Source organism: Poecilia formosa, unplaced genomic scaffold, assembly GCF_000485575.1.
Source record: "Poecilia formosa unplaced genomic scaffold, Poecilia_formosa-5.1.2 Scaffold189, whole genome shotgun sequence".
NCBI classification, from domain to species: domain Eukaryota; kingdom Metazoa; phylum Chordata; class Actinopteri; order Cyprinodontiformes; family Poeciliidae; genus Poecilia; species Poecilia formosa.
The window spans coordinates 584,546-604,701 of NW_006800128.1; the positions used below are offsets into that span (position 1 = coordinate 584,546).

Genomic DNA, 20,156 nt, shown 5'->3' on the forward strand with positions numbered 1-20,156 from the left:
ATTAAATAGAAAAAAGTAGAATTAAAGCAAAGTTTGCAGGACACAATAACAACACACACAACCAGATTAATTTCATTACCGTCTGACTCTACTGTTGGGTCTTGATATCACCTGCGTAATTAGTTTTAAAGATAACTTTATTTATTGTTATTATTAAACTAAAATCTCCAGCAAGGGGAAGTGGGCTGAGCTCGACTTTTCTCGACACATGATTTTTTACAAATCATACATGTAACCAAATGTAATGCATTTATCTTAAGCATTTTAAAGATAACATTTTCACATGATTTAGATGAAAAAACATTTTGGTTTTAGTGTTCAAGTTTTTACATAATATCATAAGCTTCAGAATTTAATTTGTGATATTATGTGTTGTAAAGACAGTCCATGATATTACTTACAAGTGCTGAAATTGCTGGAGTCCAGCAATTCAACAGTCATGAATTACTCATTAAAATTGCTTGACACCCTAATCAACTTAAGAAATAATGTACAATATATTTTTAGAGAAATTATTTGAAATTATTTCCTACACAAAAAATATTTTCAAATTCTAAAGTTTAAAGATTTTAAATATTTATTTTTCATGATGTCTTACACAAAAGTGTGTAGTGAGCTTAATTGATTAGGAACAATTAAGTGGTTACTTGACACTTGACATGTGATTCTGCTGGAAAAAAGGGAAATGTTGAATTTGTTAAGAAATATGACTACTGTTATAAAAATAAAAGTTTGAGCAACAAGAACTGAAACAACAGAGCAACGGAAATGCAGCCGTTGTCACCGAGCAACATCAGCTGTAGTTTTTTTTTTCTAAAAGAATATCTGTAACATGATCTTGTTGAGGCATTCACAGTTGTTGCTGTGATCACACACAACATAAATGAGCCAGCCTATTTGCACACACACAGCCAGTCCTAATGATGAAACTCTCTGAAATGAGAGTTTATCTGAAGAAAGTGGGCCTCTTACTTTTGATCATTGTCACAACTCTCAGTGGGAAGCCATTGATTTCTGGCAGAAAGAGGCTGAGAGCTTCAGGAAAAATGAAGATTGGAAGTATTGATAGCAGTCATTTGTATGGAGAGACACAGAAGGAGCTCCATTTCAAGAAAAGTCAACTCCATTTTAGCAATCATTCGTCTGTTTTTGGCGTTTGGCCTTGTGAATGGCTTCGATTTTTGCGCTATAGTTTATTACTGTATGAGAAAGGAGCAAGGGTTGCTATGAGTCACAACAAACACAAGTACCAGAAGTGTATTCACAACACACAAATTTATCTGAATAATGTCCAGACAAACAAAAAGAACATATTTTTAATTAAGATCACAGCTGACTGATACTATGCAGTTAGATGGTGACTGCATGGCTAAAAAACACTAATTAAAATTTCTAGGGATAACACTACTTGCAAACACTTGCACTTGTACACATAAATAAAAAACAGGTTTTTAAAGAACGCACCCTCTTTGTCAGTTTTAGAGTTTTAACAGATTATCTGGTCTTGCCACTTTTACAGCTTCTAGATGTTTTTTTTCTATGTTCTCTTTTGTCTAACCTCAAATGCAGCCACACAAAACTACACACTTCAGATTTCACCATATCTGTTTGTTTTACAAAATAAAGCCCAAATAAGAAGGTTTTTAAAATCCCAAGAACCCTTTGCATAAGAATTTAGGACATATACTTTTTATCTGACTGCAGGTATCGATCAATTCATAATATGCCTTGCTCAGACTGTTGCAGGATATTTTTGTCCAATATCATCATCTTGAACCTAATGTGTCAAATGTTGGAAACAATAGTTTGGTTTGTGCTGTAAAAAGATGTGGACACCTTTCATGGTTTCATTTTTTGCTCAGTTTTTGCTGTAGAGGAGCCCAAAGAAACTAGAGAAGAGTAAACAAGTTTGAAAATCCTCAGACTGTCAGAATGTCATTGTTAAATGTCACACTTTATTTCAGTAATAAAGTGTGTAAATATGAGTGCATGACTCGGAAAATACTTCTGCATAAATTCTAAATTCATTGCTGCATAAGGATGGTGTCCATGGGAACAACTCTAATTGTAGTTTATTTTGGATGGCTTGGGTCACTTCTTCCACATAACATCCAGTAATATCTTCACTCTTGAAAAGATGATGTTGAACATTGAACAGTAAAGTATCATGTATTTTCCAGGCACAGAGTGCCATTTTATAGTACAATCAAGTAACTGTTAACTTCAGTTTTTATAAAAATGTTATATTTATCAAATATGACTTGAAAGAAATTTTACTTCCTAATTCAGGGGTGCCCAAGTCCAGTCCTCGAGAGCCACCATCCTGCAAGTTTTAGAAGTATCCTTACTCCAACAGACCGGGATCAGCTCTACAGAGGCCTGATAACGAGCCATTCATTAGATTCAGGTGTGTTGAAGCAGGGATGCATCTGAAAGTTGCAGGATGGTGGCTCTCGAGGACTGGACTTGGCCACCCCTGTCCTAATTTAACACCTTGATATTGAGTGTCTGTCTCTTTAAAAACTCCTGTTTTCCCTGAAACTCCGCCTTCAGGAAGTCATCACAGCATAGCTTCTCTATTAATCTTAGACAGTGTGCATTGCTCTGAGATGTAGCTCCTATAATACGCTCCAGATGTTTGCTAATTGCTGGTGGCTAGTCTGAAGGAGTTGAATGAAGGACTGCTCTGTGAGGCAGAAGCTCAGAAGCTTGGAAACTGCAGCTCTCAGGAGGAGCTGAACCTTGAAGTCAGCAGTAGGTCCACCCAGGCATTTAGCACAGCTGAAAGGTTGCCATGAAGATTAAAATATTTCTCAAACATGCATGAAAGAATCAAGGTAACACTCCAGGTATATATTTGATAAATGAATAACATTGCAACATGATGTAAAGTTGAAAAAAGATTATTAATGGGTTTCTTTAATATCTGACTGATTGATATAGCTAATTATAAATAATTCAGTTTGATTGTGGTCTGTAGATGATTTATTGGACATAGATGAGTTATGTCAGCAATTTTACATTTCTAAGATTTTCTAAATGTTAAGCTGTTTAGGTCTTACTTTGTGACAACTACCTTTTCTTTCTCTTGTTGTATTTCTCTCTTTTCACTCTTGGTCTTTTCTCCCTGCAGCCTCCTCCTTTCCACCTGTCTGTCTCTATCATGGCTCTTAATTGAATTAGCAGTCTTGTAAGATATGGCATCGACCAGACGTTCCTCTGGCAGCCCTGGGCATCTGATGACTCTTTATTGTAGAGAAAAAGCTCTGGGGGACAGACACACTAAGAATTAATGAACTGGAACTGACACAGATACATTATTATATTCATAGCTACAATGTTGAACTGGGAAGAAATACAAATTCTAACTTGCTGCTAAGTATGCAAGATTAGAAGTCCAAAAATTTAGATTTTTACCATGGAATATAAAAGTTGTTATAGATTTATTCTGTTCAACCTAAATTGTTCAGATCATTAAACAAACTTTAATATCAGAAAAAGACAAAGTTTGCTTGGATAATTGGTTTATTACTTTGGGAAAACAAAATACCAAGCCAGTCTAGCGCTGTGAGAAAACAGGATTACCTCAACAACTTGGTTAGTCAGAATCTACTGAGCGACTTGTAACACAGTAACAATGGGTACATGTTGGAGATGGGTAACAAGTTATTTTTTTGTATTGATGGTAAAGAATATTAGTTCACTCTTTGCAGGCCTGTTTCAGTTCAGTAACATTTGAGTGTTGATACACTTTTTAGTGAATGAGTCACACATTTAATAATTTTAACTTGGACTTTTCAAGGCCCATCAGAAATCTTTTTTACCCATTCAGGGTAGACTTTGTGTTGTGCTCTGAATCTGATTACTAATTGATGATCTGATCTTTGCCTTTGAAAGAGCGAAAAATATTGTTTTGTTAATTATGCCAAGTGATCCAGGTCTGGAATCAGCAAACATTTTATATATGATCAGGTTGGTTTCCATAGCTGTTTTTTTTCCCCAATAACAGAGGAAACTGTCATTTGAAAACTTTTCCTTTAGACTGATGTTTGTCTTTGTCTAGTATAAAAATTAGTTTGACAATATAAAACAGTAAGATGTAACACAAGCAAAAACAAAGCAAGTCTTTAGAGGGGTTGAATGTTTTTTTTTTTTTTCCAGTGTTTCATAGCTTGCCTAATATTCCTGCATCCTACTGCTTCCTGTCAGGCCAGATTTTCTGTTTTCTGTAATTAGGAATCAACTGTTTTGGTCAAAGAATATTTCATAAGCTCTTCATTTTATATTGTTCTGCAACTTTGAGGAAGTTTTGTGAAGTACATTTTGCCTCTCTAGATTGCAACTGCACACTTTTCTGTTTCTTTCAGTTCTTTGTTTTGCCTGTTTTTCCCCTGTGCCTGTTGCTGTATATCTCTCCATCTCTTAGATTCATCTGCTGCTGACAGCAGATAACACTATCCTCCCTCACTAGGATCATGCTCTGTTCACTCTTCGTCATGTGCTCCACATTCTTCCTTTCTTCAAATACTTCTGCACTTAATCTAGGCCCTGCAATTAAATCTATCTGCATTACATAACTCATTACCACATCCATACTTTTTGTTTAAAGATGGATCCATGTAACTTCCTGTTTCTGATCTTACAAAGCAGATCTATTCACACGCTCCTTTCTTCAGTAACCAGTTAATCAAAAAACAGATGCAAACATGGTATCTTAGGCAATAAGTGAATATTAAATAAATATCTAAAGATCTATTATGGAAATTGTCCTAATTGTTTGGTTACATTTGTACAATATTTTCTTCTTCGTTCTTATAAGAAAACGGCTGCACACTTAAGGATGTTTGTCAACTGGAAGTAGACTGTAGTGATGCTGTCTTTTGTTCAGGTTTAGTCCATTTAACTGCCTGATAATTTGAATAAACAAACAAGTAATACAAAATGGCAACTACAAAACTGGACAGCTTCCCAAACCTCCAGACCCTCAGGGGTCTCAAGAGGAGCACAAGGTTCATTTTTGCCCTGGGTTATCCCAACTGGGGTAATCGAGTTCTGGCGTATTCCGGCAGTAATGAGTGGGTTTCGTGCAGGAACTGTAAAACCGACAGTAAACCCTGATTAGACTGCCAATTGAAAAATTGCTGCACGGTTTGGAAGAACACTTTTTTTCCAGATACATTTTTAGGCCACATTTCCCATAATGCATCAGTACCAACGGTCTGATCTGGAGCCTAGAGCTGGGCTGTTTAATGAAGTGCTGCCTAGCAACCTTGACAGCATGAAGCAGAGAGCGACAAAGAAAAAAACAATGGAGCCAAAGATTAAACCAAACATTTTACAACTAGATATTACCTGTCTGAATAATATCGGTCTTTAACTTTCACTCTTTGGAGAATTTTTATAACAATGTGTCGGGAATTAGGCATTCTCCCCCGGTATAACGAACCTGGAGCGCCCAGCCAGCTGACAGCTGACGAGGGGAGCTGGCTGTTAATGCAACAGGAGCAGACATGTCCAAAAATGTCAGAGTAATATTGTAATTAGGTGATGTATTGATGAACCGAGCAGATATTTGAGACTTACACATACATTCTCACCTAAAAACATTGTAAAAAATGATGTCACTTAAAGTGTAATATAGCAAAATAATTTGCCGCTCTTCCCCGCTATTGCTGCTTTGCCTGAACGCCCAGTTTGGACGCACAATGAATTATGGGATATGGTGGGCCGTGAAGGATACACCAGACCCATCCTTCAAATCTGGGAAAAAGAAAGATGCATTTGAAGGCCACATTTGAAGGAGTCTTCAAATTCGGACACGCCTTGTCTGAATTCGCTCTATGACGTAAACGGTCTACAAATCCTGAATTCGGACACGACTAAAAGCTTGTATAAAGTGAGGTTTTGACTACGGCACCTAGAATGTTTTTGCTGTCAGTTGTGAACATTTCATCTTTAGGGTCCAATGCAGGCCATTTCTGTACATCTTTGCTGCTGACACTAAGAGAATAAGTTTCTGCATTGCTGATTTCCTCTCAAAAAATGTGAAATAAGTTAAAAACTGACGGTTATGGTTTAAAAATAAGACAAAGTCACTTCAAGTGAAGTAAAACTCTGGTCTCCAATACATAAGCTACACTGTCGAATAAAAATGTCAGTTTTTGGACTGTCTCATGTCTTGGCACATTATAACCACAAACGTCATCAGAGTTACAAGAATTTTATGTGATAAAATATAACTTACATGTAACTTTGAAAGGGAAATAAGTATTTAAAATCTTTTGCAAGTAAAAATCTACAAAGTGCGGTGTGCAGAGTGTATTCAGACCACTTGGAAATTTTTCTCCTTTTTTACATCTCACATGTTTATTAGAGAACATTAATAAACAAACTGTGTCTAAAGGACCGAGGAACACAGCAGACAGATCAGAACGTTGTCCAGATGTTTAAAGCAGGATTAGGTTACACTGTAAAAAAAAAAGTCACTGTAGAATTTACAGTAACTTACTGGCAGCAGGGTTGCCAGCCAGTTACTGTAATTTTTACAGTAAAAAATGTATAATACCGCTGTAAATTTTTGCACATGATCCAATTGTCCAATCACATCCCATATACTTTCCATATGCATTTCAGATCACAGTAAACAGCTGTATTTTCAATACCCAGCCACTTTACTGTATTTTTATGTAGTTTTTACAGCCATTTGTTACAGTGCACTGAGAACATCTCAAGCTTTGAATGTTTAATGGATCATCAGTCCATGAAAACGGAACTTTCTCTTAAAGAAAATGCTCTGCAGCAGGAAATGCAGTGGAAGGTGGTCCTATCCAGGCTGACACCACCCTTACCAGGGCCTCTAACTGGGATGGATTTCTACTGTATACTGGTAATCTGGTTTGGACTTGGTTCTTACTGTGGAAGCAACAGTGTGTGTGCTGCTAAACTGTTGCCATAGACACCAGTGGATTCTACCACGTTCCTTATATAATAAAAAAGCAGCCCAACCCCACTATATTTGACTGCAGACTAATAGAAGGTGATAGTGATGTTCTAATGTTGATACCTGCTACACAATGAGGATTAATGATCCTCCGACTCCCTGCAAAGAACGCAGCCTGCTACATATAGGAGAGTCTTTTGATGATGCCTGCCTTTGTGGTTTAGTTTGCAGCTCTGCCTCATGTGTGAGTGTGTGTCTGGTGAGTGTGCTTGTTGGTGTTTTGAAGCAGCGTTTTCTCGTTAAGAGTTGCTCGTTAGGGGTTGAAGGCGAGCAAAAAGGTAAGACATCGCCACAGTAACTATATCAACAAACAGATCAGACTTTCATCTTCGTCTGCTCAAGAGGGGAGAAAAAGCACTGAGCTCTTTTATCAGCTAAAGAGAGACCAGAAACACACACACACACACACACGCCAACACACATGCACACGTTCACACAAGACAAAAAATAAATAGTCCAAAACAGACAAAAAGGCATCAGCAAAATGTGGATAGAGAGAAGAAAAAAAATAACTCACTCTAAATTAACAGTAAGATGAGGAGGGTGATAATGAACATCATCTCAAAGACTGTTGATAATTCAACTGTTGGGAAACAGAAGGAATTTTAGTTTTTATTGTTTTGTTATCTTTGAATGTGGTCAGATAATGATAAAAACTTCACATCTTCTCTCGCTTTATTTCACATTTAAAAAAATCTGGTTTTATAGTCAAAACATAGAATTGCAGTTTGTTTGCAAGTGAGCACTCACAACACATTCCACACAAATATTCTGTTAGACTTTATCAGTTATCTATAAAAAAAAGGAAAAATCTCCATGCATAAATAGTGATGTATTGTTTTATTTAAAACATTTAGTTATGTAGATTGTCTTAGATACTCTTTCTTTGCAGGTACCTATAACTTACCTAATGTCTCTTATCAGTCATTTAGCCTCTAATTAACACAGCATTTTACCCTGTGACATCTTTTGTTGAAGGCTTGGTCAATGTGACTTTATTCATGATTTCACACAAATGTAGAATTTAAAGGGTTGAATTCCCAACTTCATATTTGCATATTGGTTATTGGAGGGAAAAGCAGTTTTCTCTCTTACCGTGTTGACCCAGTGACGTTGTTCTTACAACTTTTCAAAGTTTCCTCATCCTGAAACTAAACCATATTTAAAAAGGAGACAAATTATTAAAACAATAACCCTACACCATGATGTAGAGAGCTTTAAAGACCTCAGACATTGTGCTGTATTTTTATTACTGCAATCCATGAAACAAAGCATTAAAAGATTTAGACTGTGGCATGAATTATGATGAGAGAAGAACTGAAAAATCTTCAAATTCCAAAAAAGTGAAGAAAGGTAGACCGTGTTAGAAAAAAACAAAGGTGAAAATGAAAAAATACTTTCAGCAGCCAGGAAAAAAGACACAGAAAGAAATCCTAGCAAGAAGGCAGATATGTGAGACAAAAACAAATGAAAAGGCCTGCAAAGAAAGATAGAATAGCAGGAAGAAAAGTAAAATGAAGCAAATTGAAGGTATATGAAAAGATAAATGCACAGAGAAATCCTAAAAGAGGTAGAAACTTGATAAACATCCTTTAAGCAGCTGCAGTGAATTCATTTGGTTCCATTAGTTAGAACTATAAATGCCTTTGCTCCCAGAGACTTTATATATTCCCAATTTATTTACCACTGCAGAATATTTTAAGAGCAAAGCTTTCACCCCTTAAATGTTGCAGCTTGTTGAGCAGCAAAAGAACTTTAGATAACTTAGAACAATCATTAAGGCCTGTTGATGTCACCAATAATTCATCCTAGCTTCACAGAAAGGCTGGATAGATTTGATTATGCCAAACTAAAGTTTCCTTTAAAACATTGGATTATTTCTGTTTGTTTCTGTAAATGAAGTTCATCCACTGTCAGCATTATGGAAACATAATTCTGAGACTGTCGAGATTTTTGAGCAACTTGTTTTGCTACAAAAATGCCATTCATGTATTTGCATTTCATTTTAATATTACTGTGTGCAGAATCAGATGCTCTCCATCTTGTCAGACTTATCCTGAGCTATCTTGCTATGAAAAATTACCAACGATTTTAGTCTCTAAGGATGTTTTCACACCCAGTAGTCTGGTAGATTCGGTTTGATTGGGAACCACAATTACAACATTTGCTACATTTTCAGTTGGTGTGGTTCATTCACACTGTGTCAACTAACCAAACCCTTTGAAAACCTGCCCACCTCCTTGCCTGTGTACCTCCTCGGCAGTTCTTTGTGCAGTGCAGCAAGAACTGCTGAAGTAAACACGACAACACACAGCCCAACTTCCTTCTTCACAAAAAGGAAACAAGAATAGACAAGTGTCAGATTTTAGAAGTTGTAGGATTTGTCTTTTGTCGTTGGTCAAAGCCATTTCTTCCACTAGCACTAGACTCACACATTTATCTTTGCATTTACCCAGAATGCAATGTGGTCAGCTCCATCAGAAACCTGACCACAGCTGCAGTGTTTCTCTCTTCTTTATTACTATTCGTGTTTCAGTGAGATGAGCTGCTAGCAGCGCTGCTAATTTATGGTCATTCTGCTGCTAAACTTACTACATGTCTGCCTGGTGCTGCTCCTGATTAAACTCATAATTAAACTCCTCCTTACTGAGGAGCTCTCTGACAGCAGACGGCATATCCGCGATCCGCAGCTAAACTAAATGATGTTTGGAGTTTCCAGTGACATAAAGCAAGAGCCAATCACCGAATGCTGTCAGCAGTCGATCAAATGGCTTTGGTTCCGTACCCTGCTCGGTGCTGCTAGTATTACCCCTGAAGTAGGTATGAAAATCTGAGAACAGCCGGGCAGAACCACACCAGATCTGCTAATAGAAAATGAATCTGGCCGGGCGGACTGGGATCAAGGGTCCAAGTCTTTTTTTGTGTTAAACTTCTGTGTTGTAAATATTGTAAAGTATGTTTTACTTCTGATGCTACTATCCCTCTCAACTAGTACTTCATATATGTTGCTTCTTCAACCTGCTGGGATTTGGTGCATGTGGAGAACAGATATTCTCACATGCCATATTGTCTGATGTGAAACAAACTATTCATTTCTGCCATCTTCCTAACCCTGCAAACATTATTTCCATTCTGCCAGAGGATTTAAACAGGTAGATTTCTGTATTTTGGTCATGCAGCCCTAATCTCATGTGAAAGGGGATCCAGAATTGAAACTACTCACCTATAATTTGTAAGGTTGTTGTTTCAATTCCAGCTTTTGTTGCAGCCTCAATGAAACTGACTGGTTACATGCTTATTTTTGCCACATGTTAAAGAAGCAACTTTAACATGGAGCAGAGGTGGGCTGCAGGACTCAGGCTTGATATATGTCTTTAGGGATGAAACCTTGAACAAATCTTTGCAGGAGAACATGGTCATACTCTGTTAACGTCTCATTTGCATTGATCCAAACGCACAGCTTGAAGAGCTGCAGTTATAGAGAAATATATTTAAAAAAGGACAAGAAAACTTCTGAAAGAATGGTGGAGAATAGAGAATGACAGCATGAGACAAGAAGAGGAGGTCCAAATGGGGACTATGAAGACATGTACACTGAAAGACACAGCAGAACCTTTAGGCTGTATCAGCAGCAGCAGAGGGAATATGTGTGGGAAGAAATTGTCTACAGGAATTCATTAGGCTCGTTGTGTGATAACGAGTGCTTGTGGTTTTAATTGACTTAATCAACAAATAGAATTAATCAGAGATTTCTAATTAATGGTAATTGATTGAAATTTCCACTGGGTCACGAAGCAGGCAGCAAAATTCTCTTCTCTTTCATCATATCTCTTTATCCATTTCCCACCTCCATTTTTGTCCTTGTCGTCTTTACTTCTCATCCTTTCTATTGCTTTTCTTTCTCTAAGAATGTTAGTATTGTAATACTTCATTTTTCTGTCGTATTTTTGTTGTGTTATTTTCTTGTGCAACCTTTCCTTCTTGGATGTTTGTCATTTGTCTTGTTTTCATTTTTAATCTGTGAATATCAAACTGTTTCTTTACACTGAGTCTGTTTAGTTGTGTTCCCTTAGTTAATGCTGAATGATAAGTCCACATGTTGCAGTGCTTATTTAATCCCAAAGCAACTTTACAGAGGATATGCACTGACAAAATGGCACAAAAAGTCATTTTGTCTCTCAAAGCCTCCACTTAGAATACTTCAGTTTCAGCTTTAGGGAAAGACGGGTTAGATTGAATTGATAAATTATAATCTGAATATTCCATGCTGCTGAATTAAGCTGTAGTTACCTTTGCAAAGCATTACTAATTAAAGATTAATATACAATTTCAGAGAAATTGTGGACCTTTAATTATCTGAGTCACCCTTAATCTGAAGTTCATCAATGGTGGCTAAAGGAAATTTATGATGTGAGCTAGTGCTCACATCATAAATTCTCTAACCAGCTCTCCGTTGGATGGAGAGCTGGTTAGGAGTTAACCTCTGACTGGGGAGTCAGTTTGGAGGGCTGGGGAGGGTTTAACACTTCAGACAACAAAAGTGTTGATTCTTGTTTATGTTCCTGTGGTGTCTCAGCCCTCTGTGGCCCTCATAGAATGTGCTAATAGATTCTCCTTTTATCCATTCAGTGATCACCCTCCCCGGTATTTATACTCCTCTCTTTCATTCAGTTTTTGATACAGATCCAGTTCCATGGTTGCCTTAGCTTGTTGTTTTTTGGGGGTTTTTCTTGTTGTAGTTTGTCTTGTTTGTGGTTCTGGCCTCTTGGTTTAGTAAAGTTTACTCCTTCATTATATGTCTGTCTTAGCCACCCTTGTTCACGGCCTGCCTCCCCCCTGTGGTTGATAAACCACAAAAATTTTCAAAGACAGCATGGGAACCAGTTGAAATTAATCATGTTAGATTTCTTTCATGTGTAGTACATTTAAATGGCAGAAAATTGTTTTAGTAAAAATTCCAGGGAATTCATGAACCACTGATATATGCTTCAAATGTTGCAGCTTTTTTGATTCCACCTAATTTCTTTTTTCCATCAGATTCATGAATCAGTTCAAACCAAACACACACAGGGGGCATGTCACTCAAGTCCAGAAGAAAATATTTTTATGAGGTTACAGTTGTTCTCTCTTCAGCAACACAATAAGAGATGCAGAAGTGATAGAGAAAACCTTTTTATCATGATCTGAATTAACTGTCCTGCATCCCTGCTGACTTTTTTTCATTTCCTTCTTTTTTCTTTGTTTTGCAACATAACATTAACATGTAATTATTTCTCCACAAATGTTCCATATGGCTTTTTAACTAAACATATCAACTTCTGTATCTGTTTGTGCCGATTTTCTTTGCACTATCTACACAATGTTTCATTTGCATTTTAATTCCTTGGTGATTAAATTCTTTTTAAAAAAACAAGGTTTATTGCTTTTCACCAGTCAAATGTGTTTTATTAATTTGCAAGTTTCTGCACGATAGCAGGCGTTGTTAAACATCTATGTGGAACTGTCACTGTAGTTTTTTTCCCACCAGAACAAGTTGTTTTTGTATCATGTTGCTATGCTCTGCCTGTGGCCTTATATCTTTGCAGTTGAGTGTTTTGTTCTCAGTTTGTTCTTCTCTTTTTCACTTTTCTTCATTCCAGTTCTATCCAATACTGACCCCTTTCTTTGTCGGTCTCCACTTCCTTGGTTTTGCTTTTCCTCTTTCCTTTCCTCTTTTCATCCAGCCAGCCCTCTCTTCACGGCTGGTTTCAGTAATTAGATTATTGTGATGAGGAGGTGGAGGGGCTTAAGAGGATTTTGTTTTTAGGAGACAGATTTAAGTGAGAGATATAGAAGTAGCAGAGGCTCTGGAGGGTTGAAGGTGGAATCAGGAAAGGAGTGAGCCTTTGTTTGGTCTTTTTCCTGAGACGCTCTCTTTTCCTGATGGAAGTTGATAAGTTATAAACAGATTGAAAGAAGAAGAGAAGGACAAAGAAAGTAAATGATAAAATAAACACAACTTAATATGTTGGTCTTGGAAGCCACCAAAACATGCCAGGAAAGGCCTGTATGTATAGCAAAAAATAAGACCTGACAGTCATGTTTTGGGATTGTAGGAGGAAGCCGGGGTAACCAGAGAGAACACATACATGCACAGGGAGAACATGCTAACTCCATGCAAAAAGACCCCAGGCTGGGACTTGAACCAATGGCATTCTTGCTGCAAGACAGCAGAGCTGCCAACTGCCACTGTGCTGCCATATTTAATCATTTAAATATTTCCCAATGTCATCACCGTCCACTTTCATCAGCAAAATCTTAGCATGAGCATAGTTAAATGTATTTTTCCAGTGTATTCAAACACCACTATCTTATCTTTGCTACTACATTATAAATTAAGCACTATATAAACTGTATTTCAGTATCTAAGTGTCTTTGTGTTTGTCACTCTAGATTTCTGACATATTTTTGGATTGCCGGTGTTTTTCAGTTTTGTCAACTTGCAGCACTCCATACTTGGCTTACATTTTGTTTTGTGAACCTTAGTTAATTCTTGTGTCCTGGCATGTGCTGACCAGTCTAAATGATTGAAAAACTTGTTTTAGTTTTTAGTTTGCGATAGTCTGGTGTCATTTTTAGATCCCCATCTGTTCATTTCTGCAAGAGCCATTTCCTACAGTCCTTTGTTTAGATCCCCACTCAGCTGTTATGTGGGACTCCATAGCATTTCCATTCCAATCAGTTTATGTATACATTGCCAATTCACAAAAAAGTCATCTAAAAGCACTGTTAAAAAAAACAAACAAAAACAAAGTAATTTTAAGCCAGTTGCACATCCATCACAACCAATCCTACTTATCAAACAATGCAACACTTTCTATTTATTATTGAAATTGGTTTAAAAATATTTCGATCTAATGAAATGCAGCAGTAAGTTGTCTTACTGTCACTCATTGTCTTGCTGGTGTCTATTTCCAGCAATCATTGGGCTGCAGGTCGGATACTCCCTGGATAGGTCACCAGTCCATCACATGGTACAGACATAAGCACACACACTCACACTGAAGGACAAATTAGACAGAACAATTAGCCTAATATGTTTTTGGACTGTTGGAGCAATCTTACGTCAGGCTTCAATGCAAATTGAATTAGTCATGGTGTTGCAATGGCCCAGTCAAAGTTAAAACTTCTTCTTCATTGACATGATTCAGGAAACCAAAGAGAACTGTGCACAAATAAATTCCTGTAGGACTCAATAAAATGAATCATCCCCATGGAGAAGTGTAGATGAGTGATCAGGTCATAAAAACGATTGGCTCAAGTTACAAACTAAAAATGCTGGTTTGCTTTTAGGCTTTGTTTGCATTAAATAAAAAGTGACATGATGTAACAAGTCTTATTGATAATCTAAAGAAGTATTGTTCTGATTTTAAAACCTGGTGACTAGCTCAGAATTTTACCACCGTATAGTTAATTTTCAGTTCATGGAGATTAACTTTAATATTCAACCCATCTTGTTTTAGTTTTCAATTGAATTTTTGACTTATTGTTGCAACTGTAATCTAGCTAAATATAGTGTGTGTCTGTCGTCCCTCTGTGTGGCCTGCAGCAGTCGTCTGATGCAGTGCAAGTCTCACTCAGTCATTTTGTTGTTTAAAGCTGTCTCCTTCAACTTAATACATATCTCCTGTTTGGAATAAATTTATTTGCCATCTCACAAACACACCCTCAAACACATACCGGGCTTGTCCTCTTGATCCCGTCTGCAGTATTCTGCATCCCCATCTCCTGTTTAGACAAGCAGCCGAGCCACAAATATGCTAAACTAAAGAAAATGAGGAAGAGGAGAGGAAAGAGAGAAGTAGTGTTGAGTGTGTGTGAGAAAGCTGCAGAGTAAGAGAGTGTGTGCACAGAAGACAGGGACAGAAAAGAGAATCCCATTTCATTGTAATAGTGTTTAATATTTATTGGAAAATGTAAGGAAAATGTAAAAGAAGTGCTTTTCAGTGAGCGGGCAGGATTAGCATAAATAGTTTGGGGCTTGGATGTGTTTGGTCCCGCTGCTCAGGAGTAATGCTGTCCCCTCGTTTCTCTGGAACACACAGAAATATATGCATATGTTTGCACACACACACACACACACACACCCCTACTCATGCTTGTGCACATACCTGTATGAGCAAACATGCAAACACACACACACACACACACACACACACACACACACACACACCTACTCATGCTTGTGCACATACCTGTATGAGCAAACACACACACACAGACTGACCTTTGAGAATGAAAACTCATCAGCATATAGTAATTTATAATAGGCTCTGCCAATCCTTCCTTTTTTCTTCTTTTTGCATTTATTAAACAGTGACAGGGTGGGAGAGTTTGGTGGATATTTTCACTTCCTTTACATGTTGTTGCTGATCACAGATCTTTGTGTTGAATTTAAACTTGCATTAACAAGATATAATGAATTATACTACCACTAATTGACTTTCAACTTTTCTGAATGACTGATAAAAGAATTAATTTGGCTCATGCTTGGACAGAGCAGTTTTATATTGTAACAGAGACACTTGTCTGATCATATTTTGCTGTAGTGAATACTAATTAAGGACTACATGGCTGGTTAACTCCACAAAGGCTCCATTATCATCAGTTTATTATTTAACCCTCCTGTTATGTTCGTTTCTGAGGTACAGCAATAATGTTTGTGGGTCAATTTGACCCGGGGAGTGTTTTATCATGCAATAGTGTCAAACACCAAAAAATTCCTCCAAAAAATTTTTTTGTCTGATACAAAATACTAACCATTCCATCTCCAATACTAACCATTTCAATCAATATTTGTGCAATAATGGTTTTTTTTTTTTTTATTTCTCAGAAATTAAGGATTAATGACGACAACTTACTCAATTACTCATTTGGACATAAAAAGTGGAATTTACATTTTTTATGTCAATGAAAAAAAACACAATAATTTCCTTGAAATTGAGCTTTGGTAAATTTTTTTATATTATTTATTTATTTTTTTCCAATGGGTGATCTTTATAATTGAACATGAGGCACACATACTGTTCCGGGTCAAATTGACCCGCCAATTAAAATCAAGATAAATGAGTCATGCAGAGAGTATTTATGTTTTCCTCCACTTCTACTGAGTGTCACTCAGTGTGGGTGGAGTTTGCTCACAGGAACAGAAAAGGTTCCCATCAAAAGTTGTATGAACACCTGCTTTCTCGCAGTTTCCTAGTGAAGTAAAGAGAGTATGGAGAAAGTGGCCTTTTGTGTGTCTGCGTGTGCATGTGTGTGTGTGGTGTGTTGTGTTTGTGTGTGGTGAAATATGGTTCATAGCTGCAAGGAAACAAATAGAATTGGACATTTTTTTTTATCTTTTTTTGCACTTTAACTTGACTGCTGGGTCAAATTGACCCGAACAGTATCTATGTAACAAGTAGACGCATGGGGGCTACAAATGTGTAAAATGAATACATTTTCAATTTATATGTAGAGTTCACCGATTAAGACAAATAGAAAAAGTTTAATGCAAAAAAGATACTTCCAACTATTTAAAAAAAAAATTAAACTTTAAAACGGGTCAATTTTGACCCGCAACACAACAGGAGGGTTAAAAGGGAAAATAGCCTTTTTTGGATTAGCTACAAAAGTTGGTATTAAACCATAATGCCTTTGCACTGTTATGACCCGTCTAAAGGTGTCCAGATCATAACCTGAAGGATCCATCGTCTTCAGATCTTAAGCAGCCAACAGAGACAAAGCTTCACATTTTATAATGTGACTGAGGGTGTCAAAAGTATTCCATCATATTCTATTGTTTTATGTTATTGACATAGGCTATCCAGTTGTATTTAATTTTTATGTGGTTTAAAATTTTGAACAATCCAGATCCCATTAAACATCAAGTAGAAGAACACTAACTTTTTATCTACAGTGATTTTTCCATTGTTTTAAAAAAATTAAAAAAGGTAAAATTTGACAAATATTCCGTTAATGCGACGCCCGGTTGAAGGGCTAACAAGTCCAGGAGGGAAATCCAGACATTCATTTCTTCAGCAAAACTCTTTGGCTCTTTTTGAGGTTCCAAAGTAGCGATATAAAGTCCCTCTACCAAGTCGTTGGTTTGCCCCTGAATTTCCACTGATTGGGTTATGGCCAGAAAATCTCTGACTGGCTCCTTTGTGGAGAAACAGTGGATCTGTTTGAGCTCCTCATCCTAACACTACAAAGGAAGTTCATTTGAACTGCTTAAATGTGGGATTTCATTCTCGTACTTATGATCCAGACCTGTCGTCTTTAGTCGGGGATTGAAACCTTGTCAGCCCAATAAATAGAGATTTGCCTTGGGTCTCAGCTCTTTTGTCAGTTCAACAGACCGGAGCAATGCCTGCACTACTACAGACATCTATCTATCCATCTCCCTCTTCATCCAGCCATCACTCTTGACCAACACTTCTAGATACGTCAACACCTCCAATGGAGGCAGAGACCTCTAACCCAGAGGCATCAATCTCCCTTCAGCTTGAGAACCATGGCCTCAGACAGAAAGAAGCCGATTCTCATCCCAGCTACAAACAACTCCAGACCTGGCTGAGGTCATGGAATGAAGAGGCCAACAGAGCCACATCATCCACCAAAACCACAGTTAGAATGCTGAAGTTCTCAAACCATGCATCCTCTTCTCAAAAACACCTTGATACCCAACACATGAGCAGAGCATTCGTAGACCAGACCACCTCAGTACTTTCTCTCATCTTGGATCCTGAGTTTGATGTAAAATCAAACAACAAGTGGATATTTGTAGGACCAAAGATATGCATTCACAGTTTTACCTGCTCAGAACTGACATTAACTCAGTAGAGTTAGCAATTAATTTTATGAATGTAATTATCATGTGGTAATTATCATGACATTTAACATGTTTTTAGTGTGTTTAATTGATATGTCAGTGGACACTATACTAATGTCACAACTCTGGAAAACATTTTGCTTCACCCCCAATACAAAGAATATTAATTGGTTTGTTTTGATAGGTTTTGTGAAATGTTCATTCATTTATCTAGATAAATGAATGAACAGTAGAATCATTGTAATAATTTAGATACACTACAAAGAACAGCCAAATACAAAAAACTTTTCTTATTGTTTAACACCATAATGTCTGAATTTATTTCTGATCATATAAAAACTGTTTGATGAAAAGTTAACTGCAGAAATTCATGGGAATAAATCAAATTTCCAGTGTTAATATTTGGATTATTTTATTGCCGCTGCCTCTGCTCAAAAAGAGCTTAAATCTGTCTACAACATAACTGATTTAACAAGCAATTCATTTCCATCATTGCATTGTTTAAAATGCACAGATGTACTGAAAAATAACTTTACTGCACTCCAAGCTGCCAACACAAAAATTTATCAATTGTCATTGCGTAACAGTTTTGGAATCATATAATCAATTTATTTATTCATAATCTAAATATTTGTTGCACCTTGAAATAGCTGTACAAGATTTATTTCTACAATTGCACCTAAATAATGAAAGATGGTACCAATGTCTGTTTTGCTAATTATGAAATATTTGTGACTTTGAACCTTTGCAGTGGCACAGAATTAACCAAATAGAGGGAATTACATAAGAATTACATACGCAATTTCTTTGACAATGATTTATTTGATTTTTTTTTGTTCTGATATATTTGAAATCTGCAGAACTTCTTAGACTTGACATCCATCCTGTATTCCTTCATCTTCCTGTCTGTCTACAGTCCCTGTGTTCAGAAATCGGAAGCCGGCGCCGAGGAGTCGCTTCAGTTCTGAAACTGTGTCAGAAGCTGCTGCAGCAGAGCCAGGTGAGTGAAGGAAAACATGATTAAAAACCTCTCACTTGAAAAAAGTCATAAAATAGATATTTGTCAAGAACAGAAGAATGTAAAACAATTCCAGTGACATAAACTTGTTTTAACAAATTATCATTCACATTTAGTTTTCAAAATCATTTCAAAGTTTTGAAATTGCAAACATGAACTCATCTCTTTGTGAATAGAGGAGTTGTAATTTGTTAGTTCAGTAAATTCCTTTCCTGAGAAGCATTTTATTTTATTTTTTTTATCTCCGTTCATCCTTCCACAGTCGGGCCTGATGGCTGAAGTGGGCCCAGACGCGGAGCAGCACCGGGAGGCCCTGCAGCTGCTGTCAATCAACCTGGAGAGGAGGTGGGAGGCGATAGTGATGCAGGCGCTGCAGTGGCAGAACAGACTGAAGAGAGAGCTGGGAGAGCAGCAGGTTGGACTGCCCTCACATTTCCACTATACAGCCGTCATTTCACACTGCAGGCAGCCAGCTGACACAGTTCCACTCAGTGAGCATCACACTGTTTGATTTGCCACTGAAGTGTCTTTTAAAAGACATATGGTGTTATGACTGAACTTGTATCCCTTTAATTGTGGCGCAATCTTCATAGAGAAAGTGGTCCTGGTTTATAAACCAAACCTACCTACAGGAACATGCCAATCTGTGCAAACCGGTGGTCTACATGAAGAGACAGTTTTAAAAAGCTTGAATCTACTCTGACTAACCCAGCTGGGTTTTGGTCTTTTAGTTTTTTTCCTTTGCTCAAATTCTATTAGACACTGAGGTTTCTTTCCTCCCCTTGTATATGCACATAGAAAAACCTATAGCAACAGATAAATCACAAAGGCCAGACACTCTGACCTTGGTGCCTGACTGGAGAGTAATTTCACTCCTACTGGAGGTTGGAGAGGAATAAAAAGAGGGCAAGAGGGGGAGGAAAACTTGGGCAGTAAGAACTAAAGAGCTTTTTGTGTGGTTCAGGTTATAAATAAGCACTTTCTTTGCTGAATGACAAAACGACTGTCCTCCTTGTTTTTGTGTGTTTGTTCATGATTGTGTGGGAACAAACTGTACACTTACAACTATTACAACTGGCTTATAAAAGTCTCTGATCTACAAAAGTCTTTTTATGTCAGAATATGCTAGATGTATTTCCCAGACTAGACCAGGGATTCCTGGACTAGTCATTATGTTTTCTACCATCAAACACTGCTGTTACACACAGTAGCCTTTTAAAGAGGATCCTGTTTATGGCATAAAAGAAATTTAAAAAAATTAAAGAACTTTCATGAATTTTACA

General features: G+C 37.1%; 1 protein-coding gene across 1 annotated transcript in view; it reads left to right on the forward strand.

Annotated features, from left to right (window-relative positions):
* Positions 1-20,156, forward strand: part of LOC103147774 (A-kinase anchor protein 6) — a 169,460-nt gene that overhangs the window by 136,453 nt on the left and 12,851 nt on the right. The window contains exons 21-22 of the mRNA XM_016678750.1: positions 18,772-18,855; positions 19,136-19,288. Of these exons, the coding sequence (XP_016534236.1) occupies positions 18,772-18,855; positions 19,136-19,288 (237 nt within the window). The remainder of the gene's footprint in view (positions 1-18,771; positions 18,856-19,135; positions 19,289-20,156) is intronic.